General features: G+C 42.3%; 1 protein-coding gene across 1 annotated transcript in view; it reads left to right on the top strand.

Annotated features, from left to right (window-relative positions):
• The window catches only part of NKX3-1 (NK3 homeobox 1), a 31,551-nt gene extending 30,307 nt beyond the window's left edge, over nt 1-1,244 (top strand). Inside the window, exon 3 of the mRNA XM_006884910.1 lies at nt 808-1,244. Within this exon, the coding sequence (XP_006884972.1) occupies nt 808-1,229 (422 nt within the window). The 3' untranslated portion in view covers nt 1,230-1,244. The remainder of the gene's footprint in view (nt 1-807) is intronic.
• The last annotated feature ends 19,882 nt before the right edge of the window (nt 1,245-21,126 follow it).

Raw genomic sequence — 21,126 nt, 5'->3', positions numbered from 1 at the left:
TCAGTGGTTAAGATATCACTAATACATTAGTAAACTAAAGCAAACACCGTTTGTTTTCTAAACTCGTAAACAGCGAAAGTGGGAGTTCCTTCTGGCCTTAAGGGAGCTTTGCTCTCTTAGTCCGTAGGAAGTTAAATTGCTTATCCAAAAGCTGCGTCTCTGATGGTTCTAATCCCCCTCTGGCGGCTCCGTGGGAGGAAAGATGGGTAGTTTCCTCTCGTGCGATTTACAGGCTCTGAAAACCCCCTGGAGGGTCAGCTAGGAGTTTGTTTGGCTGCAGTAAGTTGAGTTTTCTAGTCTTCGGGAGAGTTGGAAAATTTTAAAGTAGCCTGAATTCCTTTCCACCACTTTTTATGAGGCAACTTAAGGAGAAAGAGGAAGAAAGCAAGAGAATGACTGACTATGCTGCTTCCTTAACCCTTGCCATTGCCCTGCCAGTGAGCCCTCTCTTGCCCATCCTGGTGTTTTGGTCCCACTTTACCAGATATCTTACTCCTCAGAGGTTTTTTTCTGCTTCCCAACTCCCTTCCTAACTCAATACAAATAGGAGTCTCTATTTCGTAAGCAGATGCCTCTAATTTTGGGTCCTTGCTGATTATTAGAAACTAACTCACAAAGCCCGCATTTCTTCATTCTCCACTCTGGAGTGCTCCTTATTCATGTGAAAAAAGTGAAATGTATCCAAGATGACAGTGGGCTGTTTGTTCAGTCACCGAAAAGATAAGAGTAACTTGAATTCTGTTCTCTTCCCTGCTGACCTGTAACTCTGCTCTCTCTTCCCCACCCCTTCTTCCCTCCACTTTCCAGACAGGCACTTTGAGCCTTATCTGTTGGACTGTGAAAACACTTCAGGCACCCTACCAAACCTCCCACCACAGGCACCCAAGCAGCCACAGAAGCGCTCCCGAGCGGCCTTCTCCCACACGCAGGTCATCGAGTTAGAGAGGAAGTTCAGCCATCAGAAGTACCTGTCAGCCCCAGAAAGGGCTCACCTGGCCAAGAACCTCAAGCTCACTGAGACCCAAGTGAAAATATGGTTCCAGAACAGACGCTATAAGACCAAGAGGAAGCAGCTCACCTCTGAGCTAGGAGACCTGGAGAAGCACTCCTCACTGCCAGCCCTCAAAGAGGAGGGCTTCTCCAGGGCCTCTCTGATCTCCATGTATAACAATTACCCCTACTACCCCTACCTTTACTGCCTGGGGAGCTGGAGCCCAGCTTTCTGGTAATGCTCCCTCAGATGACAATCAGACGGGAACCATAACTGCCTTCCGAAAAGGGCCTCTCTGGGAAGTAGAAGGGACCAGCGTCAGGGAAGACTGGGGAGCGAGGCACGCAGACCAAAACCATGAGAGGTTTTGCCAGGGATTCAAGAGCCTTCACTGGTGGGCAAAGCAAGATATGGAACAATGAATATTTGAATCATTTAAACAGTTCCCCTGACATAAACCTTTTTTTTCCTTTTTTCTTTTAGCTACTTGTTTGGAGAGGGGAGGAGTTTACTGGGGTGCTGCTTGCACACCTTGTACCATTTTATATGTGCTCTCTGTATCACTTCTGAGGATTTCATCCCTCTCTCTTCATCTTCTTTGTAAACTGTCTACTATCAAAGAGCAAATCCACAGGGAGTGAGGGCAGCCAAGGTGAAAATATTGCCTACATTACATTAGCTTGGGAATGTGAGCAGTTTCTTTCTGTCTCTGTAAGAGAGATATAGGGAGTCTCAGAGAGAAATTCCTCATGCTCAGAGCAGATGGTCACGGGATATGGAGATGAGTGATGGGAGATGACAGTATCAGCTGCTGCTTCGTTCTTTTCAAGTAGCACACCAACTTAAGTGTTTGCTGGGTGGCCTGGCCAGAACAAGACCCACTTGCTGTGGTCTTAACACAAGCTGTACAAACAGAACTGACTTTGAGCACTGTGTCCCGGCAGGAGAGCCCAGGCATGTCCAAGCCAGGGGCTTCAGAAGGGTCCCTGCTGGGCTACTAAGGCTCATTGCATTGTTTTTGACAAAAGGTAAGAAGGCCTATTCTGGACCTTTCTCTGTTCTGAGCATGAGAATTTAGACTCAGAAGTTTCGTGGTAAATGAATTATAGTGCTATAATTCATACTGCATCATGACTTAATTCTTAAATGTAAAGTCCTTACTACTCACTGCCCCCCCTCCATTTTTGCTTCTTTTCTACATAAATTACCCACTAAAGGGCTTGTTTTCAGTCCATTCTTTTCAGATGGCTGCTCCTTATGTCCATCTTTCTTATTTAACCTGAGGCTTAATATTTTTTTAAAGCATTATCTGTGAGTTTTTAAAAAACAAAAAGTATGAGGAGGGTGGATTTCAAACTGGTTAAAGTAGCAGTACTTATTTAATAGTTTAAAAATGCACAGCTTTAAATTCTAAATCCTATTTAAAGACCAGACAGATAGAGAAGGTCACTCCCTGCTGCTTTGATAAGACTCGTCCTGAGCCATTCAAGGTTTTTCAATTGAACTCCCCAGCTGGTGGAAGAGGTAGAAAGTACTGGGCTCTAATGTTTAAGAAACACATTGTGAAATGCAGGACTGAGTATTGATGCACTGCGTGGTGCGAACAGGGAAATATAGCCCTGGCTTGGGAGCATGTCTTAGAGCTCATTCCTTAGAGAAAGTTGGAGGGAGTAAGGGTTTTGCAAACAGAAGCTAAGGAGAAGGAAAGTTCTTCAATACACAGCATTATTGTGACTTTTATCACTAAACAAACAACCAAAATATCCAAGTATTTTGTTATGGTTGTTGTTATTGTTATTGTCCTTGGAACTGATCCATCCACTGGGTTTTTAGAGGCAGTTAGTCACATGGGAGCAGATCGCTCATCTTTCTCCTGTGGACCACCTGGTAGGTAAATTTGAACCTCTTGCCCTCAGGACTGCAGCTCATCTTGCCACTAGGCCACCAAGCTCCCTCAAGTGCTTTAGGAATTTTATTTAATTCCTATATACATTTTTATTTAAAAGTCTTGGTCCCCAAAATGGGTCACTAGTGGCTTCAGAGAGAATGAGAAGAAGGCAGAGGGGAGATCTGACTGCTTTTCTGTGTCACATCCTCTTGTCACCAGGTGACCTGGTGGAGAAAAGGCATCATCAGTATTTAAAAGCCAATTACTGATGAGGTACTCTAAGGCCTGGAAGTCTCTTGATCCCACTACTTAGTTCAGTTTAGCAAGAAACCTTTCCATTTCCTCCTACTAAAAGCACCAGTTTACTGTTGGTGGCAAAACTGCCAAGACAAGTTGAGAGGAAGTTGGCTGGTTCCACCTCATTTTCCATTTCCATGTCAAGATGTTGTTAAATGCATTGTATCGCCGAAAGTATCCCGAGGTAACTCAGAAGGCAGAGCAGCCGAAATGTTCCTTTTCCACAAGATTTTTCATTGTGCTTCTCTACTTACTGCTTTCTGCCTCCCTACTCTCTGAACTGAATTTCTCCAACCTGGGATTCTGCAGATGTTTAGCATTTCACTGCCTTGTATGTTGTATTGACACACAAAAGAGTGGTTTAATAATTTTTTTCATTGTGAATCTACATCTTTACTCTCACTGGAACGAATTACTCACTTATATTGAACTTGGAGACTTTGTGAAGGACTAATCTTGTCAGTATGTGACAGGTGATCTGGAAGGCACATTTACTGTGTCACCCAGAGAGTATGCTTCAGTCTGTTCAATAAATTAGGGTGGGTGCCCAAGTACATAACAAATTCTGCTCTGCTCTGTAAACATAAAAGCCTTGATGTGAAGTCTAGGAAAGTAGCTCCAACCAAACTTTATTTTTCTATGTATTTTTTGCAACATATGAGTGTTTTTAAAATAAAGTACTGTACTATGTCTTTATTAGAAATATTTTTGTGTGGCTGTTTTGTAAAGACTGTTGCATTTAATGTACATATTCTACTCAACCTACCCAACATATCTGTCTATTCCTCCTCATTGCCTTTGAGTTAAAACAACTCCTAGCTGAACCTCCAGTGGTTGTTCAGATGCTGTAAATCACACAGCAGAGACTGGTCCTCTTTCTCAAATCCTGGTGGATTTGAACTGCCTGCCTTGGGGTCGGCAGTACAATTCTTTACCCAATAGGTAATCAGAGCTCCTTTGACAAATCTGGAGATTAAAAAAACCCAAAAGCAAATAGTTTAAACAGTAGCTGTTTGCTTTCACTGTTAAAGGTAAGGCACCCGGTTGAGGGAGAAAACCCTCTCAAAACCTGATAGAAGGTAAGCTATGAGTTAGTTCTGACTCCTTGGCAACAAGGAGGAGGAGGGCCCTGAAAAATCATGGGAAGGGAAAGAACTTTCTGTATGCAGTTTAATCCCATGTACCATTTAAGTAATAAAGCCAGTGCCAGTTGCCATGTTGTTATCTTCAACTTGTAGCAGCATCATGTGTGAGAAAACAGAACTGTACTTCCTAAGATTTTCAGCCATTGAAAGGGCGTTTTCTTCTGAGGCACCTCTGGGTAGACTAGAACCCTTAGCCTTTGGGTTTGCAGCTAAGTACATTAACCATATGCACCTCTAGAGTCTCCCTTCACGTCAGACGTCTTGCATACATTTAAGCCTTAGCATGTTTTACACACGTCTCAAAGACTGAAGGGAAACCTCAGCAATATTTCCATGACATTCCCTTTCATCTCCCAATAGAACACCATAGCTGCGCCCTTGCCCTCCGGCACTGACATCTCCCTGAAAATTTGACCTTTAGCTAGAGCAGACAGATTTCTTGCAAATGACACCTTTGCAATGGAGTCGCAAGTATTCAAAATAGATTTTATTAATGTGTTAAAAGTGAAAAAAGAAATCCATAAAATGTCCTTCATGCCCCTGCACTTAAGCCTTCATTAAACCCCACAAGTAGAGTGTCTTATGCACCTGATTAGTTGAGAGAATTGATGGTTTTCTTCTCCACCCCACTTCACCCCCGCCCCCCCCCCCCGCCCCAATTCGAGGAAATAGGAGCTTAAAGAATAAGGTGCTTACTCTAGGTAAAACATATCATAATTTCAAGGTTTGCTCTAATCCTTTAAGTACATTGTACACACAGGTGGGGCCTCTCAGAGCATGTTCACATCATGAGATTTAACTCTTTGCACAAATCTAGGCCCATTCTGCCTTCCCCCAGGAGATCATTGGGTCTCAAATTACAAAGGCTCTTGCAGTAATTTAACAGATGTGATTTTTTTTTTTCACCCTCTGCCATTTTAAAGTAACTAATCCAGGAAATTAAACAAAAATCTCTCATCGCTAAAAAAGTTCTCCTCTGCCTTCTCTACTTTGTCCCTTTTCCAACTTTCCTTCAAGATCTCAGATAATCTCATACCCGTCTTCTTCCAACAACTTCTCTTAGCTTGCCACATGTTTGTGGTGTTTTGAATTCCTTTTCAATCTGTTTCTCAAGTGACTTCAGGTTTAAGTTCCTGAAGTCACTGTAGTTTTGTCACTGGTGGTCCAATTAACCCTTCCCAAACAGGCTTAGGAAGGCTACAGAGTCAGAGGGGAAATGACTGTCAAAGATTTATACCTAGTAGGAATCTTTCCTTCTAACGACAAGGAAATTTTTTTTTTCTAGCATAGTGTTAATATCACATGTTGTTGCTATGTGCCATCGAGTTGCCTGCAACTCACACTGACCCTATGTACAAAAGTCCTAAACACTGCTCTAACCTGTGCCAATCTTATTGTCTCCAACACGGGCCCCATTACCCCAGTCACTGAACCAATCCATCTCGTCGACGGTCTTCCTCTCCTGCACTCTCCTTCCACCCTCCCAAGCATGATTTTCCTCTCCAAGGACTGATCGTGCCTTGCAACATGTCCAAAGTATGTCAGACAGAGCTTCACAATCCTTGCCTCCAAGGAGCAGCCTGGCTTCATCCTCTCCAGGACGAACTTGTTTGTTCTCCTAGTAATCCATGGTGTAGTCAACACTCTTCTCCAGCACCACAGCTCAAATGCATCAACTCTCCTTATATCATTCCTAGTCATTGTCCAGCACTCTGAAGCATAGCAAGTAATGGCAAAGACTATGGCCTAGATCAGGCACATCTTAGTCTCCAGACTGACATCACTGCTCTTCAGTAGTTTCGAGAGGTCTCAGACAGCAGACTTTCCCAGTGCAATTCGTCTTTTGAGTTCCTGGCTGCTGTTACCAAGAATGTTGATTGTTGAGCCAAGCAAACTGAAACTGTTAACAATCTCAATCTCTTCATCATCTGTCATGATGCTGCCAATCAGCCCAGTGGTGAGAACCTTTGTTTTCTTGATGGTGAGCTTCAATCCATATAGAGGACTGCATTTCCTGGCCTTCTGCAGCAAGCGCTTCAGGTCGCCGGCAGTTTTAGCGAGCAGGGTTGTGTCATATAGGTCCTTGTTATTGTTGTTAGGTGCTGTCAAGTCAAGTACCTTATGAACAACAGATCTGAACCCTGTCCTATCCTGTGCCATCTTCACACTTCCAGACACACTAGAGTCTATTGTGACCAATCTACCTGGTTGAGGGTCTTCCTCTCCTTTACTGACCTTTCACCCTTCCAAGCACATGCCTAAAGTATGTGAGGCGAAGTACTCCAAAGAGCACTCTGGCCACCGCCTCTGCAAGACATACTTGTTCTTTTGGCTGTCCATAGGTGATTTATAGTTCTTTGCTATTGTTGTATTTTGTCGAGTAGGAACCAATTCATAGCTGACCCTCAAGCGGGTTTTTAGAGACAGCAAATCGCACAAGAGGAGATTGTCCATTCTTCTTCTGCGAGCAGCTGGAGAACTTAAACCTCGTGCCTTTAGGATTGTAGCACAGCTTCTTACCACTAGACCACCAGAGTCTTCTTTATTGTTGGTATGTGCCACCAAGTTGCCTGCAACTCATAGCAACCCTATGTACAACAGCCCTGAAACCTGCTCTATCCTGTGCCAACCCTATTGTCTCTGACACACCTATCCTCATGACCCCAATCACTGAATCAGTCCATCTCATTGATGGTCTTCCTCTCCTGCGCTGTCCCTCCGCCCTCCCAAGCATGACATCCCTCTCCAAGGACTGATCCCTCCTTGCAACATGCCCAAAGTATGTTAGATGAAACCTCAGAATCCTTTCCTTCAAGAAGCAACCTGGCTATACTCTCTCTAGGATGAACCTGTTTGTTCTAGCAGTACGTGGTATATTCAGTACTTTGTCCAGCACCACAGCTCAAAGGCATCGGTTCTTCTATCATCCTTAGTCATTGTCCACCTTTCTGACACATAGCAGGTGATTGCAAAGACTATGGCTTGTATCCGGAGCACCTTGGTATCCAGACTGACTCTTCAGTACTCTGGAGAGGTTCCTAACAGTAGAATTTCCTAATGAAATTCGTCTTTTGATTCCCTGGCTGCTGGTACCCACAGCATTAATTGTGGAGCTAAACAAATTGAAGCTGTGCTTAGGAGAGGGAAAAGTTTATTGCACTGAGTCGGAATCAACTCATAGCTGACCCTCCATTAAGTTTCCAAGACTGTAAATTGCACAGGAAGGATTCGAGCCTATGGTGGATTCGAACCCCCCCAAGCAGCACAATCTTTGGATTAGTTTTGTAACTTCCTACAAACTATGCAAACAGCACTCTGGTGGAATAGTGTGGAACGTGCTGAGGTTTAAATTCACCATGACTCTGCAGAGAAAAGATGGGTAGTGTCCTCCTGTTAAAATTTCCAGCTTTGAAAACTCAGTGGACATTCACTATGAGTCATAGCTTCCATAGCAATGCGTACTAACTTAAAGCTTGGTTGCTCGAACCCATCCAATAATGCCACTAAAGAAAGACTTGGTGATGAGGTTCTATCAAGATTGCTGCTGTTGTGTACGAATGGAGTCAGAACTGACCCGTAGCTGACCCTCTGATGGGTTTTCAGAGGCAGTTAATCGCACAAGAGGAGACTGCCCGTCCTTCTCCCAAGGAACAGGTGGTGAATTCGAACTGCGTGCCTTCGGGATTGCAGAACATCTTTTTACCACTATTACAGTTAAGAAAACATTGTTCTACAGTACAACATGTGAGATTTGCTCTAAAGGGGAATAAACTAGGTGTTTTGTTTTACTCCAAAACTGACCTCAGAGGGAAGTATTGACCATGAAGAGAAAGCCACTTAGGTGCCCTAGAAACGACGCAGAGATGAAAAATTGCCTGCAGAAGGTTTCCTGAGAATCCCCTCAAGAGATACACCTGCAAGGAAGTGAGATAGCAGGACTGAAGAAAGGGAGAAACTGACTCTTGAGTTGTTGCCTCCAGTACCATCAGGTCAAGTACTACTCATAGCAACTCTGTGAATCACAGATCTGAACGCTGTCCTGTCCTATCCTATCCTGTCCTGACCCTTTAGACAGTTGGACAATTTCAAAGCCCAAGGGTTCCAACACGAGGGAAGGGATCTAAGCATTTGTATTCTAGCATCAGTCAATCACTGGTTGTGTGCTGCTTCCTGAAAGCAGGAGTAGCCTGGTGTTGTGCAGCTCCTTTCTTTTTTTTTTTTTAATTTTTTTTTTATTTTGTGTGCGTGTACCGTCAAATCAGATCTGACTGGTACAGGAGGATATTGCGCCTCCTTCTCCGGCAGAGCATCTGGTGGATTCGAACCGTGTTCCTCTGGGAGTGCAGTGCAGCTTCTTGCCACTAGGCCACCAGAGCTCCCCTGTTGTGCAGCTCCTTTCTGTGGAAGACAATGTCCATTTAAAGACACAGAGTGAGTCATTAGCAGCCAGTAATTCCTAGTAACTAGAAGCAAGGAGAGTGCATTGACTTTATAGAGGGGAGCTGATTGATTGGAGGGCTAGAGGATCCACCGCAAGACATAGGGTCCATTCCTTTGTCAATGTCAGGGCCATAGTCATCACAATTTTTTGCAAGGGGAAAAAAAAATCTGAGTTGAGGGACTCAGATCAGCTCTAGCAAACTGAGTTCTGCGCCCAGACATACAGACTCTGTTCCTCCTCACTGCCATCATGAATATGTCACCATGGCATGTTTTTTCAAAGTCAGAGATTATTTACTGCCTCAGAAAAAGGGCAAGAACTGTAGTCCTGGGACATGAAGGGTTCCTAGTTTAGCTGTAGACTTGGCCTTGGTGCACACTTTCCCAGACATACTAACCCATCAAGAGACTTATCTAAAGTCTGCAAGTGAAAAGAGAATTGCAGCTTCCATAGTCTGCCCTCCCCTAATCTCAGTAAGGGCTCCAGATGAGACATTGATTTGTTTCCTGAGCTTGCTGGTGTGACGTGATTCATTTAGGACAAATCCCTGTGTGACCTCCTCTAACCGGTCAGTTTCCACCTGTTCCAGTAAGAGAATCAGACCCTCTCAGGGAGGTGATGAGGAAGAGAGGAAAAGGTGGCATGCTGAGAAACATCCCATCTTTCATTGGAACAACTCTAGGATACTGGGAAATGTTGCTGGTTTGGGTTTTGTTTTGTTTTTTTGGTTTTTTGGTTTTTTTTTTAACTATCTTAGAAGTAGGGATAATGGGTAGGAGAATAAATGTTGATTATGACCTCTTGAGGGTGAATGTGAAGGCTTTTTGTCTCAAACACCAGTCTCCCATTCGCAGTTACACTTGCAGGATGCCCTTTAGTCCATTGGCTGCATGTTGAAATCACCTGATGTCTTAACTATGACATAAGGAAGGTCTTTTTGTTGTTGTTCTGTACCACTGAGATGCAACCGATCTGTAGTTGACCCTGGTAGGTTTTCAGAGGCAGTTGTACAGGAGGAGAGTGCCCATCATTGTCCCACAGAGCAGCTGGTGGATTCAAACTGCATACCTTCAGGTTTGCAGCACAGCTTTCTGTCATTAGACTATCAGAGCTCCAATGAAGGTCTAGTCCCGTTGAAGACCACTTACCCTCTCATCTCTAGAGGTAGAGTTTGGGCGTATGTATTTTGTAACATAAATGGCCAGCGTTTTTAATCACTTACCTACCTTCTTTTCAACAGGTTTGCCTTCTCACCCTCACAGGTGCCAAGATAAATGAGAACTACCTGGAGGGCCAGGAAGTAGAATAGGGGGTGGGCTGCTTTTGTATTTGAGTTTGTTCTCTCCTTTTACAAAGAACAGATGTTCATCTTTTCTTACTTTATTCCCAAGCCTCCTCTTGGAGTGTCTGACATCATCAAAAGGCCCTCTGTAAGCCAGGAAAGCCCATCTCATTTCAGCTAATCCTTCTCTCAGAGTTGTTAAGGAACTCAAACTGCCTGAGTGTTTTCATAACCTAATAATCCACAAGCATTTACTACCCATCTCCAACCCAGGCCATCCGTACTGCCCCAATGGAAGACAGGAAAGAAAATTCCATCCTCATTGGTTTCGAGGAGATTTTACCTGTCTCAGGAGCACAGCCATTCTCTTTTGCACTGCTGGGGACAGCAGGTGTCCTTTAACACCCATCAGTTAGTGTCCCGCTTCCCTGACAGCTAGTCAATCAGGAATAATTAGTATCATAATGCTGACATAACATTGACACTTCCTTATACCAGATCAGTTATTTAAAACTTTTTAAAAAAAGTATGTATATGCAACAATGAATGAATGGAAATCCAAAGCCTCTGTAAATTCTTACTGAAATTAATAACAAATTTAAATTTAAAAAAAATAATAAAGTTAGAGTAAGGATGGCAATGGATTTATAACTGCTCATGCTAATAACAGTATATCATGGTATGGAGGAGGAATATTGGAAATGTATCCACATTTACAACATTCCTCTTACCAAAACCATTTATGGAAAATAGGTACTTCATTGGAACATGTATCTCTGGATTGGAAATGATCATATTGTTAATATTTCTAGCCTTAAGTTTAAAAGATTATAATGTTCAAAACTATTTGTTATACATTTGTTTAAATCTTTCCCTCTTTTAACAACTGGGATCTAGAGGGAAGAGAAAAGACCAGAGAATGGCCATAATTATTGGGGCAGTTATTGCTGTCAGTTTAGGACCTGTGTCAGGAAAAGGAAGTCTCACTCATATACAGTGCCACCCAAAGGTAATAAAGGAGGTCAGAATGCTTCCACTGTGGAAAGCTGGGCCACTTCAGTAGACAGTATCACAGATGAGAGCCACAGATAGGCAAAGGAGTAGAGAGGAAGCTCCCACTCACTTGCTTTAAGTGTGGATCTGAAGGACACTTGGCCAAGGATGGCCCACATCAGGTCCTCGTGGCAGACAGGACTGACAGGCCCCAGCTCCCAGCTGGAAACAAAGGAGGACACTTCAATGATTTAGATCCTCCCAGAAGAGCTGTGGGTGAGCATTAATATTATTGGTAAGTATATTCGTTTTCTCCTGGACACGGAGTCTACTAATTGGTCCTAAATGCCTTCTGAGGTCCCAACTCTTCTCACTATTTCTTAGTTGTTGGAATGGATGGAAAACCTCATAAGCAGTTCCTTAATTCACCTCTGCCTTGCATGCGGACTTCCAAGTTGTAAAACAACCCAGTGGTAGATGGAATTTGCTCCAGGACTTAAGAACCATAAATGACATAGCTGAGGCTCTACATCTTGTGGTTCCTAACCTCTACACTATAATAGACAAAGTGCTAGTCTATAGGCCTTTTATTGTAAGAACCACCTTCCCTCTGTAACTTGATTTGTGCCACTATTAGAACCTCTACTCAGAATATTATTGCTTTTTAATTTTTTTCTTTTTAATTTTTGACTCATGTACTTTTAACTTGTTAGTTAAATTTGTGTCTTCTAGGCTGCAACATTTCCATGATACATCTTCAAGGATATGAACATGTACGGCTAAGCACAATTGATAACAGTGCATCTAAATTCCAAAATCAATCTCCATAATAGTCTATGTGTTTCCTACTGCCAACGGGGCCCTTTAGAGTAGTGAGAGAAGATCTTCACCCTGAAATCTACAGCATCCCTTTTCAGCAGGAAGTACCTAAGAGAATACACCAGCCCCTTTTCCTTACGAAAAGGTGAAGTCTTTCAGGGTGAAGTCTCTCTCAGGGAGGAGTGATAGGGAATGGCAAAGGGCACACTGACAAAGGAGATTAATCAGAACTGGCTTTGACAAGCACTGTGGCAATTGGACAATTAAAACAGACATTCAAGGGGGGCGGGAAGAAGAATGAACTGGGGAGGAGGGTAGAGAAAATAGTGCAACAATGAATGAATGAAAACCCAAAATCTCTGTAAATGTTCATTAAAACTAATAAAATAAAATTAAAAAAAGCAAAAAGTATGTATGCTGTGTATGCAGTGATAGGTAAGGAGAGAGATTGGTTTAAGGGAGGGGGACAAGAAATATGCCTTGTGACAACACCTTTTTTTTTTTTAATAAAATGTGCATGCAGTGAATGCAGGGTAGGCATCAGAGCTCCAGTTTAAAGCCAGCAGCACATAAACTTGACCTACACAACAACAGCAGAGAATGGGAGTGATGGAAAGAGTCCACTCTGATGGGATCTTTTTATTCAGAAGAAAGCAGGGAGTGTTCAGACATGAACTTGGAGGGAAGAAGGAGATGCCATTGTACCCTGGAAAAGTTTGGAATCTCTCCCCCTTTATGCTGGGAGCTTGTTTATACTTTAATCATTGATAGCCCCGTCTCCCTTCAAAGAAGTTCTGACTTAAAGACTAGTAATCGTAGGTTCTTGTACCTTACAAAGACTTAGACAGTGAGTGATTATACGGAGTGGGTGCAAGGGACCTGCCATGACTAAAAGAACGCGCGTGCGAAGGCGCAAAAGCAGACTCATGCGTGCTTATTTAACTTTAAGACGCTCTGGTGGAGTAATGGGTTCTATGCGGGGCTGCTAATGACAATTTGAACCTACCAATAAAATTTATAGCCTGGGGTTAACATAAGATGGAATAAACTTGACAATGTTGTTGATTATTTTTATTTAAATTTTTAAAATAGGGTTTTTTTTAACCTTTCGAAAAGATCTAGTCAATGGCCCATACCTCCTTCCTGTGAAGAAACCATCATAATGAAGAAATCAGCCTTAGAGACTTTTCAGTTATGTTTCAATTGAGTAAGAAAAGAATCTGTAGACTTAGGGATGTCTGAACATTTCTTTAGCTGCTCTATTAGGGAATGTATAGACTGACAGATTGAAGTGGTAATGGAAGCTTAGGACAAAGGTCCCAGGGTCCTCAATGTGACTCAGACAAGCTGGGCTTTCTCTGGGCTTTTCATTTTCCTCATCTACAAAATGGTCAGGAGCTCTAGCGGATAGTCCCTAGAAAGGTGTCCTGTTTTCTAAAAGAACATAAATCTCTGGTGACTCAAATTAACCAATGCCTCTGCAGAAGAAAGATGGGTCATCTCCTCCCACATGATTTACTTCAGAAATCCAGAAAAGGGCCAATTACAAATAAATTCCAACTGAACAAATGAATTTCAACAACAGCAACAAAAAATGATGGTTTTTTGGGTTTTTTTAGTTTGACAAGTTAGGTAAATGAGAACCAGTGGAAAGAGTTCTTTCAACAATGGAAAGAAAGGAAGTGGGATAAGCAGCTGATGGAATGGATGTCTAACCGTCTGAATTCCTAAGTACTACATCCTTCTGTCTCCAAAATCCTCAGTCCAGAAACATCTTTCCAGCTTTGACATAAGTGGCATACTGGATTGTTGCCTTTTCCCTCTTAACCAGTTCAACTGCATGTGATTTTATTGTTTATCTTCTTATCATGGAAGAGCAAAGGAGAGGGAGGAGGGACAGAAAAGATTCCAAAATGAGAGGGCAGGGCCTGGGCAGTAGTTTTCCACAGCTTGTGGGAGCATCTTTGTATGTATAAGAGCTCACGATTCCTCTCCTTGGCTCCTGATTGACCCCTGAGTAGGGAGATGGCTCCACATTGCAGAGACTGGGTTTTATTACAAGGACAGGCTGGGGGCATGTCAACTTTGGCATCAGGAGGGAACAAAAGCTGGATCAGGATCTGAGAGAAGGTGTTCTCATTACATCCAAATAAAGCTTATAAAAGCCTGTGCAGGCATAAACTCCAGAGTAACAGAATAAGTTCTGTTTTATTCACAGATGAGCAGCTTTGTGGAGAAGGAGGTACATGCTACACAAGGAGCATAGGAAAAGACTTAAGAGACCAATTGACCATCAACAACAGAAAATCAATTTGACCTTGTACAGTCTAAAGAATTTGGTGAATGTGAATGAAGAACAGCATAAAACACAATGTATACAAACTATGTAAGCAAATCATAATAAAATAAAATAAAATAAAAAAGAAAAAGAAAAAAACCTTAATTAATGAGGATGGTGTCCCAGGCAATGGAACTGGGCATCCCTCCCTACACTGACAGATGTTTGAAATAGATTCAGGAAGTATATAATGGGTGGGTGAAAGAAGTCCCAGTTTACCTGCGTGCTAGTCTCATAGCACCATATACTGAGGAAAATTATAACATGCTCAGAAGAGGGTCACTGAAATGGTTAAAAAACAAAAATAATCTATTGAGTAGATTCTGACCCAGAGTGAATCTGTAAGACAAAGTAGGTCTACCTAATAGAACCTTCAATGCTATAACCTTTATGATAACAGAGTGTCATGTCTTTCTTCCATTTATTGGTTGGTAGGGTTGACCTTTCTGCTGGTAGCCAAGCACTTAACCATTGCATTCCCAGAACTCCTTAATTGGGAGGGTAAGGACATTTCAGGTAGCCATGGGAAGAAGAGTTGGTTGGAGAAACTAGTGTTGAACATACAAAGGGAAGTCAGAGTTGCAGGTAGGAAAGAAAAGAATAGATGAGACTTCCCCTGTGTTACCCAAAGGAAAGTCACCAGAATGATGTGTTGTTGTTAGGCACCCTCAAGTCGAGTACAAGTCATAGCAACCCTGTGAACAACTTATCTGAACTCCATCCTATCCTATGCCATCTTCACATATCCTGACACACTAGAGCCCATTGGAGCAGTTACCAAATCAGTCCACCTGGCTGAGGGTCTTCCTCTCCTTCACCGACCCTCCACCCTTCCAAACATCATGTCTCTCTCCAAGGAATAGGCCCTCCTAGTAACATGCCCAAAATATACGAGGTGAAGCCTCATCATCCTTGCCTTCAAAGAGCACTCTGGCTGCATCTTCTCCAAGATATATTTATTTGTCCTTTTGGCTGCCCTTGGGATGATGAGTGCTCTTCTCCAACACCACAGCTCAAGGACATTAATCCTTCGTCTGTCGGGGAGCTCTGGTGGCCTAGTGGCAAGAAGCTGCAACTACAATCCCAGGGGTGCACGGTTAGAATCCACCAGATGCTCTGCCGGGGAAGGAGGGGCAATCTCCTCCTGTACCAATCAGATCTGATTTGATGATACATGCACATAAAAATAATAAAATAAAATAAAAAAAATTCCTTCGTCTGTCATCCCTATTCACTGCCCAGCTCTCAGATACATAGCAAGTGATTTGAAAAACCATGGCCTTAATCAGGCACACCTTTATCCTCAAACCAACATCATTACTTCTCAATAATTTGGAGAGATTCCTAACTGCAGACTTTCCCAATGCAATGTTTCCTTATTTCTGACTGCTGGTACCAAAGGCATTAATTATGGATTCAAGTAAGATGAAGTTGTTGACAGTTTTAATCTCTTCTCCATACACCATGATGTTACCTCTTGGTCCAGTGATAAGATAGCCCTCAGATAATCAGCAAAATCTGAATAATCACTGAGATATCCCAGATACTGTTGGTTCACTGTCACTGGAGAGCTTGCTTGAAACAAAATACTAAGAAGAATGGACAGTTATGTTTCAACTCTCAGATCTGTTGCCGTTTTCTTGTTCTGTGTTTCTAGGAAAAAATATTAAGTTCAAACTTGTCTATCAGCTGTGAGATTAGGGAGAACAGCCCGAACTTCTCTGGACTTCAGCTGCTCTTTTATTAAATGGGTAAATAATAGTTAGATGGTGGCAAACTTAGCTAGATCAGCTGTAAGAATCCCTTCCCCAACTCATAAGCAAAACAAATAACTGTGGAACTTCAATAAGAATATACTGTTCCTAAATATATTTTCTTTACAGCTGATTGCTATATGAAATCCTACCCTCAGAGATTACTTCTTGAGCCTTAAGAATCTAGCTCCAGCTATGAAGATGGCATTGAAAGTGAGGCAGGAAGCCCCTGCCCCTCCCCGAACTGAAGCCAAAGCAAAGGCATTAAAGGCCAAGAAGGCAGTCCTGAAGGGCATCCACAGCCAAAAAAAAATAAAATAAAAAAAAAAATAAATATAAAGAAGATCCACACGTCACCCACCTTCCGGCAGCCTAAAGCACTGAGACTACAAAGGCAGCCCAAATACCCCCGGAAGAGCGCCCCCAGGAGAAACAAGCTTGACCACTATGCCATCATCAAATTTCCCCTGACCACTGAGTCAGCCATGAAGAAGATAGAAGATAACAACACACTTGTGTTCGATGTGGATGTCAAGGCCAACAAGGACCAAATTAAACAAGCTGTAAAGAAGCTCTATGACATTGATGTGGCCAAGGCCAAGACTTTGATTAAGCCTGATGGAGAGAAGAAGGCCCATGTTCGACTTGCTCCTGACTACGATGCTTTGGATGTTGCCAACAAAATTGGGAACATCTAAACTGAGTCCAGCTGGCTAATTCTAAATACAAGTTTTTCTCACACACACACACACACACACACACAAATCTATCTCCAGTTAAAATATGAATATTTCTGGGAGAATTAAGAAACTAATGAATTCTTTATCCCTGAGTACAAATAAGTCCACTGATTTCAATAGAGACAGTAGATATTTTACAGAACATGGGACACTGTGAAAGAGAATGGAAAACACCAACAAGAACGCTGGAGGCTTGAGAAGGGAAAAAAAAGGATTTCTATTTCTAAATTTCATCTAAGTTTAGCTTCACCATAAGTCAGATAGTTCTGATTGCTTTATTGCTTATTCTTACATTCTGAGCTTAAACGATAACATTCTTTTCTTGGAAACCTTTTGAGCTTAGACCTCAGAACATCTGTATCGTTTCCCGAGAAACCAGTGTTCAAGAAGCCAAAGGTCAGGCAGAGATGATGAATTCTCTTATGCTGTAGCTTTAATGTTTTTTTCTTCTTCCAATTCAGAAGTTAGTGACCCATAAATGTTGTTATTGTTGTTATTGCTAGGTGCCGTAGAGTGAGGTATGGTGACCTAGGGGCAAGAAGCTACTTTTCAATCCTGAAGGCACACGGTCAGAGGCCACCAGCTGCTCTGTGAGAGAAGGATGGGCAATCTCCTCCCATGCTATTAACCACCTCTGAAAACCCACCAGAGGGTCAGCTATGGGTTGGTTCCAACTTTACAGTACACAACACCACCATCACATAGCAATAGAGGAGGACAACAATTATCTTCAAAAATGTTATAATATTAAGGCCTTACCTAAATTCACAACTTGACAGATGTCTCTAAATGCAGCATCACATAAAAAAAAAAAATAGCATGGCTTTTCACTTCAGGAATATACCACACCCTTGGTTACATGGTGATAAATAACTATTTGACCTCATTCAAGTTACTTGACTTCATGGAAATTCAGTTTTGTTTTTGTTGTATACCGTTGAGTCGGTTTATTCGTCTTTAAATGAAGATAACACTGTTTTATTTACAGAGTTGTAAGGATCCAGCATGTACTCAAGGCAAGAGTTGTCAGTTTACATTTCTTCTTTTTAAAACCATTTCTATTTTTCAACAAGAAGTAGACAGCGGAGGAGGAGGCTATAGGAGCTGATAGTAATTGCTATTAGATGTTGTCAAGTGGATTTTGACTCACAGCTAGCAAATACACAATAGAAGCAAACGTTGCCTCTCCTGCATAGTCTTTACAATCCTTGCTATGTGTTTGCTTCTGGTTGCAGCAACTGTGTCAATCCATTTCCTTCCACGTCTTCCTGTTTTGTGCTGGACCTCTCCTTTATCAATCATGACGTCTTTCTCTTGTGACTGTTCCCTCCTGATAATATGTCCACAGTATATGAAACTAACTATCACCATCCTCACTTCCAAAGAGCATTCCGGCTAAGGCTTCCACAATAGATTTGTGCGTTCTTCTGGAAGTTCATAGTACATTCTGCTCTTTGCCAGTGCTACAATTCAGAGACATCACTTCATCTTCCCCCCACCCCCTCATTTATTGTCTAGTTGTCAAGCATATGAGTCAACTGAAAGCATCATAGATTGGGTCACCTTACTCTTTTTTTTTTTTTTTTTACCACTTTAGAGACATCTTTTGTTGCAATTTGACCGAATTCAATATGTGATTTTATTATTTTTTTTTAAATACTACATCATGATTGGCAGAGTAGAGGGACAGCTCAAGAGAAGAAGACCCTCAATGAGATGGATTAATTCAGTGACTGGGGTAATGAGAGTAGGTGTATCAGAGACAGTAAGGTTGGCCCAGGTTACAGTAGGGTTTAGAGTTGGTGTACATAGGGTGTCTATGAGTTGCAAGTGACTCGATGACATGTAACAACAACAACTTCCTTAGACATCAGTATGCTGGGAAATGTGGAGGGTCAGAGAGACAGGAAGACCTTCCACAAGGTAGATTGACACAGTGACTTGTAACGATGGGCTCAATTATATCAAATATCATGAGAATGGTGCAGGATTGAGTGAGTTTCCAATCTGTGGTTCTTAATATTACGATGAGTCATCATCTACCAGACAGGGCATATTAAAAACAACAACAACAGTTTTATAGACACGGATTGTGGAACTAAGTAAAATGAAATCTTTGGCAACCTGGATGTTTACTTAATTTATATTACTGATTACTATCCCAGCTGTACAAAATTTTTGTTTGAACCTTATGGTCAAGCATGTTGTGTTGCTGTTGTTATGTGCCATCGAGTGGCCTACGACTCATAGCGACCCTATGTACAACAGCGCTAAACCCTGCTCTACACCTTGCCAATCTTCTTGTCTCCGACACACCTACCCCCATTACCCCAGTCACTGAATCAATCCAACTTATAGAGGGATTTCTCTCTTACACTGTCCCTCCACCTTCCCAAGCATGATGTCCTTCTCCAAGGACTGTCCCCTCATTGCAACATGTCCAAAGTATGTCAGAACCTTTGCCTCTAAGGAGCAGCCTGGTTTCACCCTCTCCAGGTAGAACTTGTTTGTTCTCCTAGCAGTTCATGCTATATTCAATACTCTTCTCCAGCACCAAAGCTCAAAGGTGTCAACTCTCCCTAGTATCATCCCTAGTCATTGTCCAGCTCTCTAATGCATAGCAAGTGATCGCAAAGACCATGGCCTGTATCAGGCACACCTTAGTCTCCAGACTGATGTCATTGCTCTTCAGTATTTTGGAGAGGTCTCTGACAGCAAACTTTCCCAATGCAAAGGCTATAGTTTTAAATCTACATCAACAAGCACTTCCAATCTTCCCTTTCAGAAAGCAAAATGCATCACCTGTGTAGCACAGATCATTAATGAATGTTCCTCATATATTGCTTCTATATTCTTCCTCACATATTTAACTTCTTGGATTACTGACATAGCATATAGACTGAATAAATATGATGAAGTGATGTAACCCTGACACATATCATTCCTGGTTATAAACCACAAAATAGCCCTTTTTACTTTTTAAACATTTGCCTCTTGGATTATTTGTAGGTCCCACATGTTGTTGTTATATGCCACTGAGTTGTCTACGACTCATATCAACTCTTTGTACAACAGCCCTAAACTCTGCCCTATCCTGTGCCAATCTCACTATCTCCAACACACATACCCCCATTACCCCAGTCACTGAATCAGTCTCCATCTCATCCAGGGTCTTCCTCCCCTGAGCTGTCCCTCCACCCTCCCAAGCATGATATCCCTCTCCAAGGACTGGTTCCGGCTTGCAACATGTCCAAAGTACTTCAGACAAAGCTTCAGAATCCTTGCCTCCAAAGAGCAACCTGGTTTAACCCTCTCCAGGATGAACCTGTTTGTTCTCTTAGCAGTCCATGGTCTGTTCAATACTCTTCTCCAACACCACAGTTCAAAGGCATCAGTTCTCCTATCCGCCTAGTCATTGTCCAGCTCTCTGGTGCATAGCAAGTGATTACAAAGAGCATGGCCTGTATCAGGGGTACCTTAGTCTCCAGACTGACATTACTGCTCTTCAGTACTCTGAAGAGGTCTCTGACATCAGACTTTCCCAACGCAATTAATCTTTTAATTTCCTGGCTGCTGGTACCAAGAGTGTTGATTGTGGAGCCAAGCAAACTAAAGCTGTTTACAATCTCAATCTCTTCACCATCCATCAAGATGCTGCTAATTGGTGAGAATCTTTGTTTTCTTCATATTGAGGTTCAATCCATATTGAAGGCTGCAGTCCTTGACCTTCTGTAGTGAGCACTTCAGGTCCTTTTCAGTTTCAGCAAGCAGGGTTGTGTCATCTGCATAATGCAGATTGTTGAGTCTTCCTCCAATCCTGATGCCACATTTCTACTCACAGAGCCCAGCCTCCTCGATAATCTGTTCTGTATATAGATTGAAAAGGTCTGGAGATAGGACACATCCCTGGTGTACATCCATCCCAAATTTGAACCATGCAGTGTTCCCTTGCTCAGTCTGACGATTGGCTCCTGGTCCAAGTATAGGTTTCTCATTAGCACAATCAAGTGTTCTGGGATTCCCATTCTTCTCAGAGTCAGCCATAGTTTGTTATGATCCACACAGTCAAACGCCTTTGCATAGTCAATAGAACACAGATAGACATTCCTCTGGTATGCCCTGCTTTCAGCTAAGATCCATCTAACGTTAGTCCCATATAAGCACAGTTAAATGTTATGGAATTCTTATTCTTCAAAATGTTATCCATAATTAATTATATTCTGTATACTCCAATGCCTTTGGGTAGTCAATAAGACAAAAGCAAACATCTTTACTGAATTTTCTGCTTTCAGTTAAAACCTATCCAACATGTTGTTGTTGCTGTTGTTGTTGTTGTTATGTGCCATCGAGTCGCCTGCGACTCATAGCGACCCTATGTACAACAGCCCTAAACTCCGCTCTGTCCTGTGCCAATCGCACTGTCTCTGACACTCCCATC

The sequence above is a fragment of the Elephantulus edwardii genome, unplaced genomic scaffold, assembly GCF_000299155.1.
Source record: "Elephantulus edwardii isolate Elephantulus edwardi_28Jun2011 unplaced genomic scaffold, EleEdw1.0 scaffold00038, whole genome shotgun sequence".
NCBI classification, from domain to species: domain Eukaryota; kingdom Metazoa; phylum Chordata; class Mammalia; order Macroscelidea; family Macroscelididae; genus Elephantulus; species Elephantulus edwardii.
This window is presented reverse-complemented; position numbering and strand designations above follow the sequence as displayed.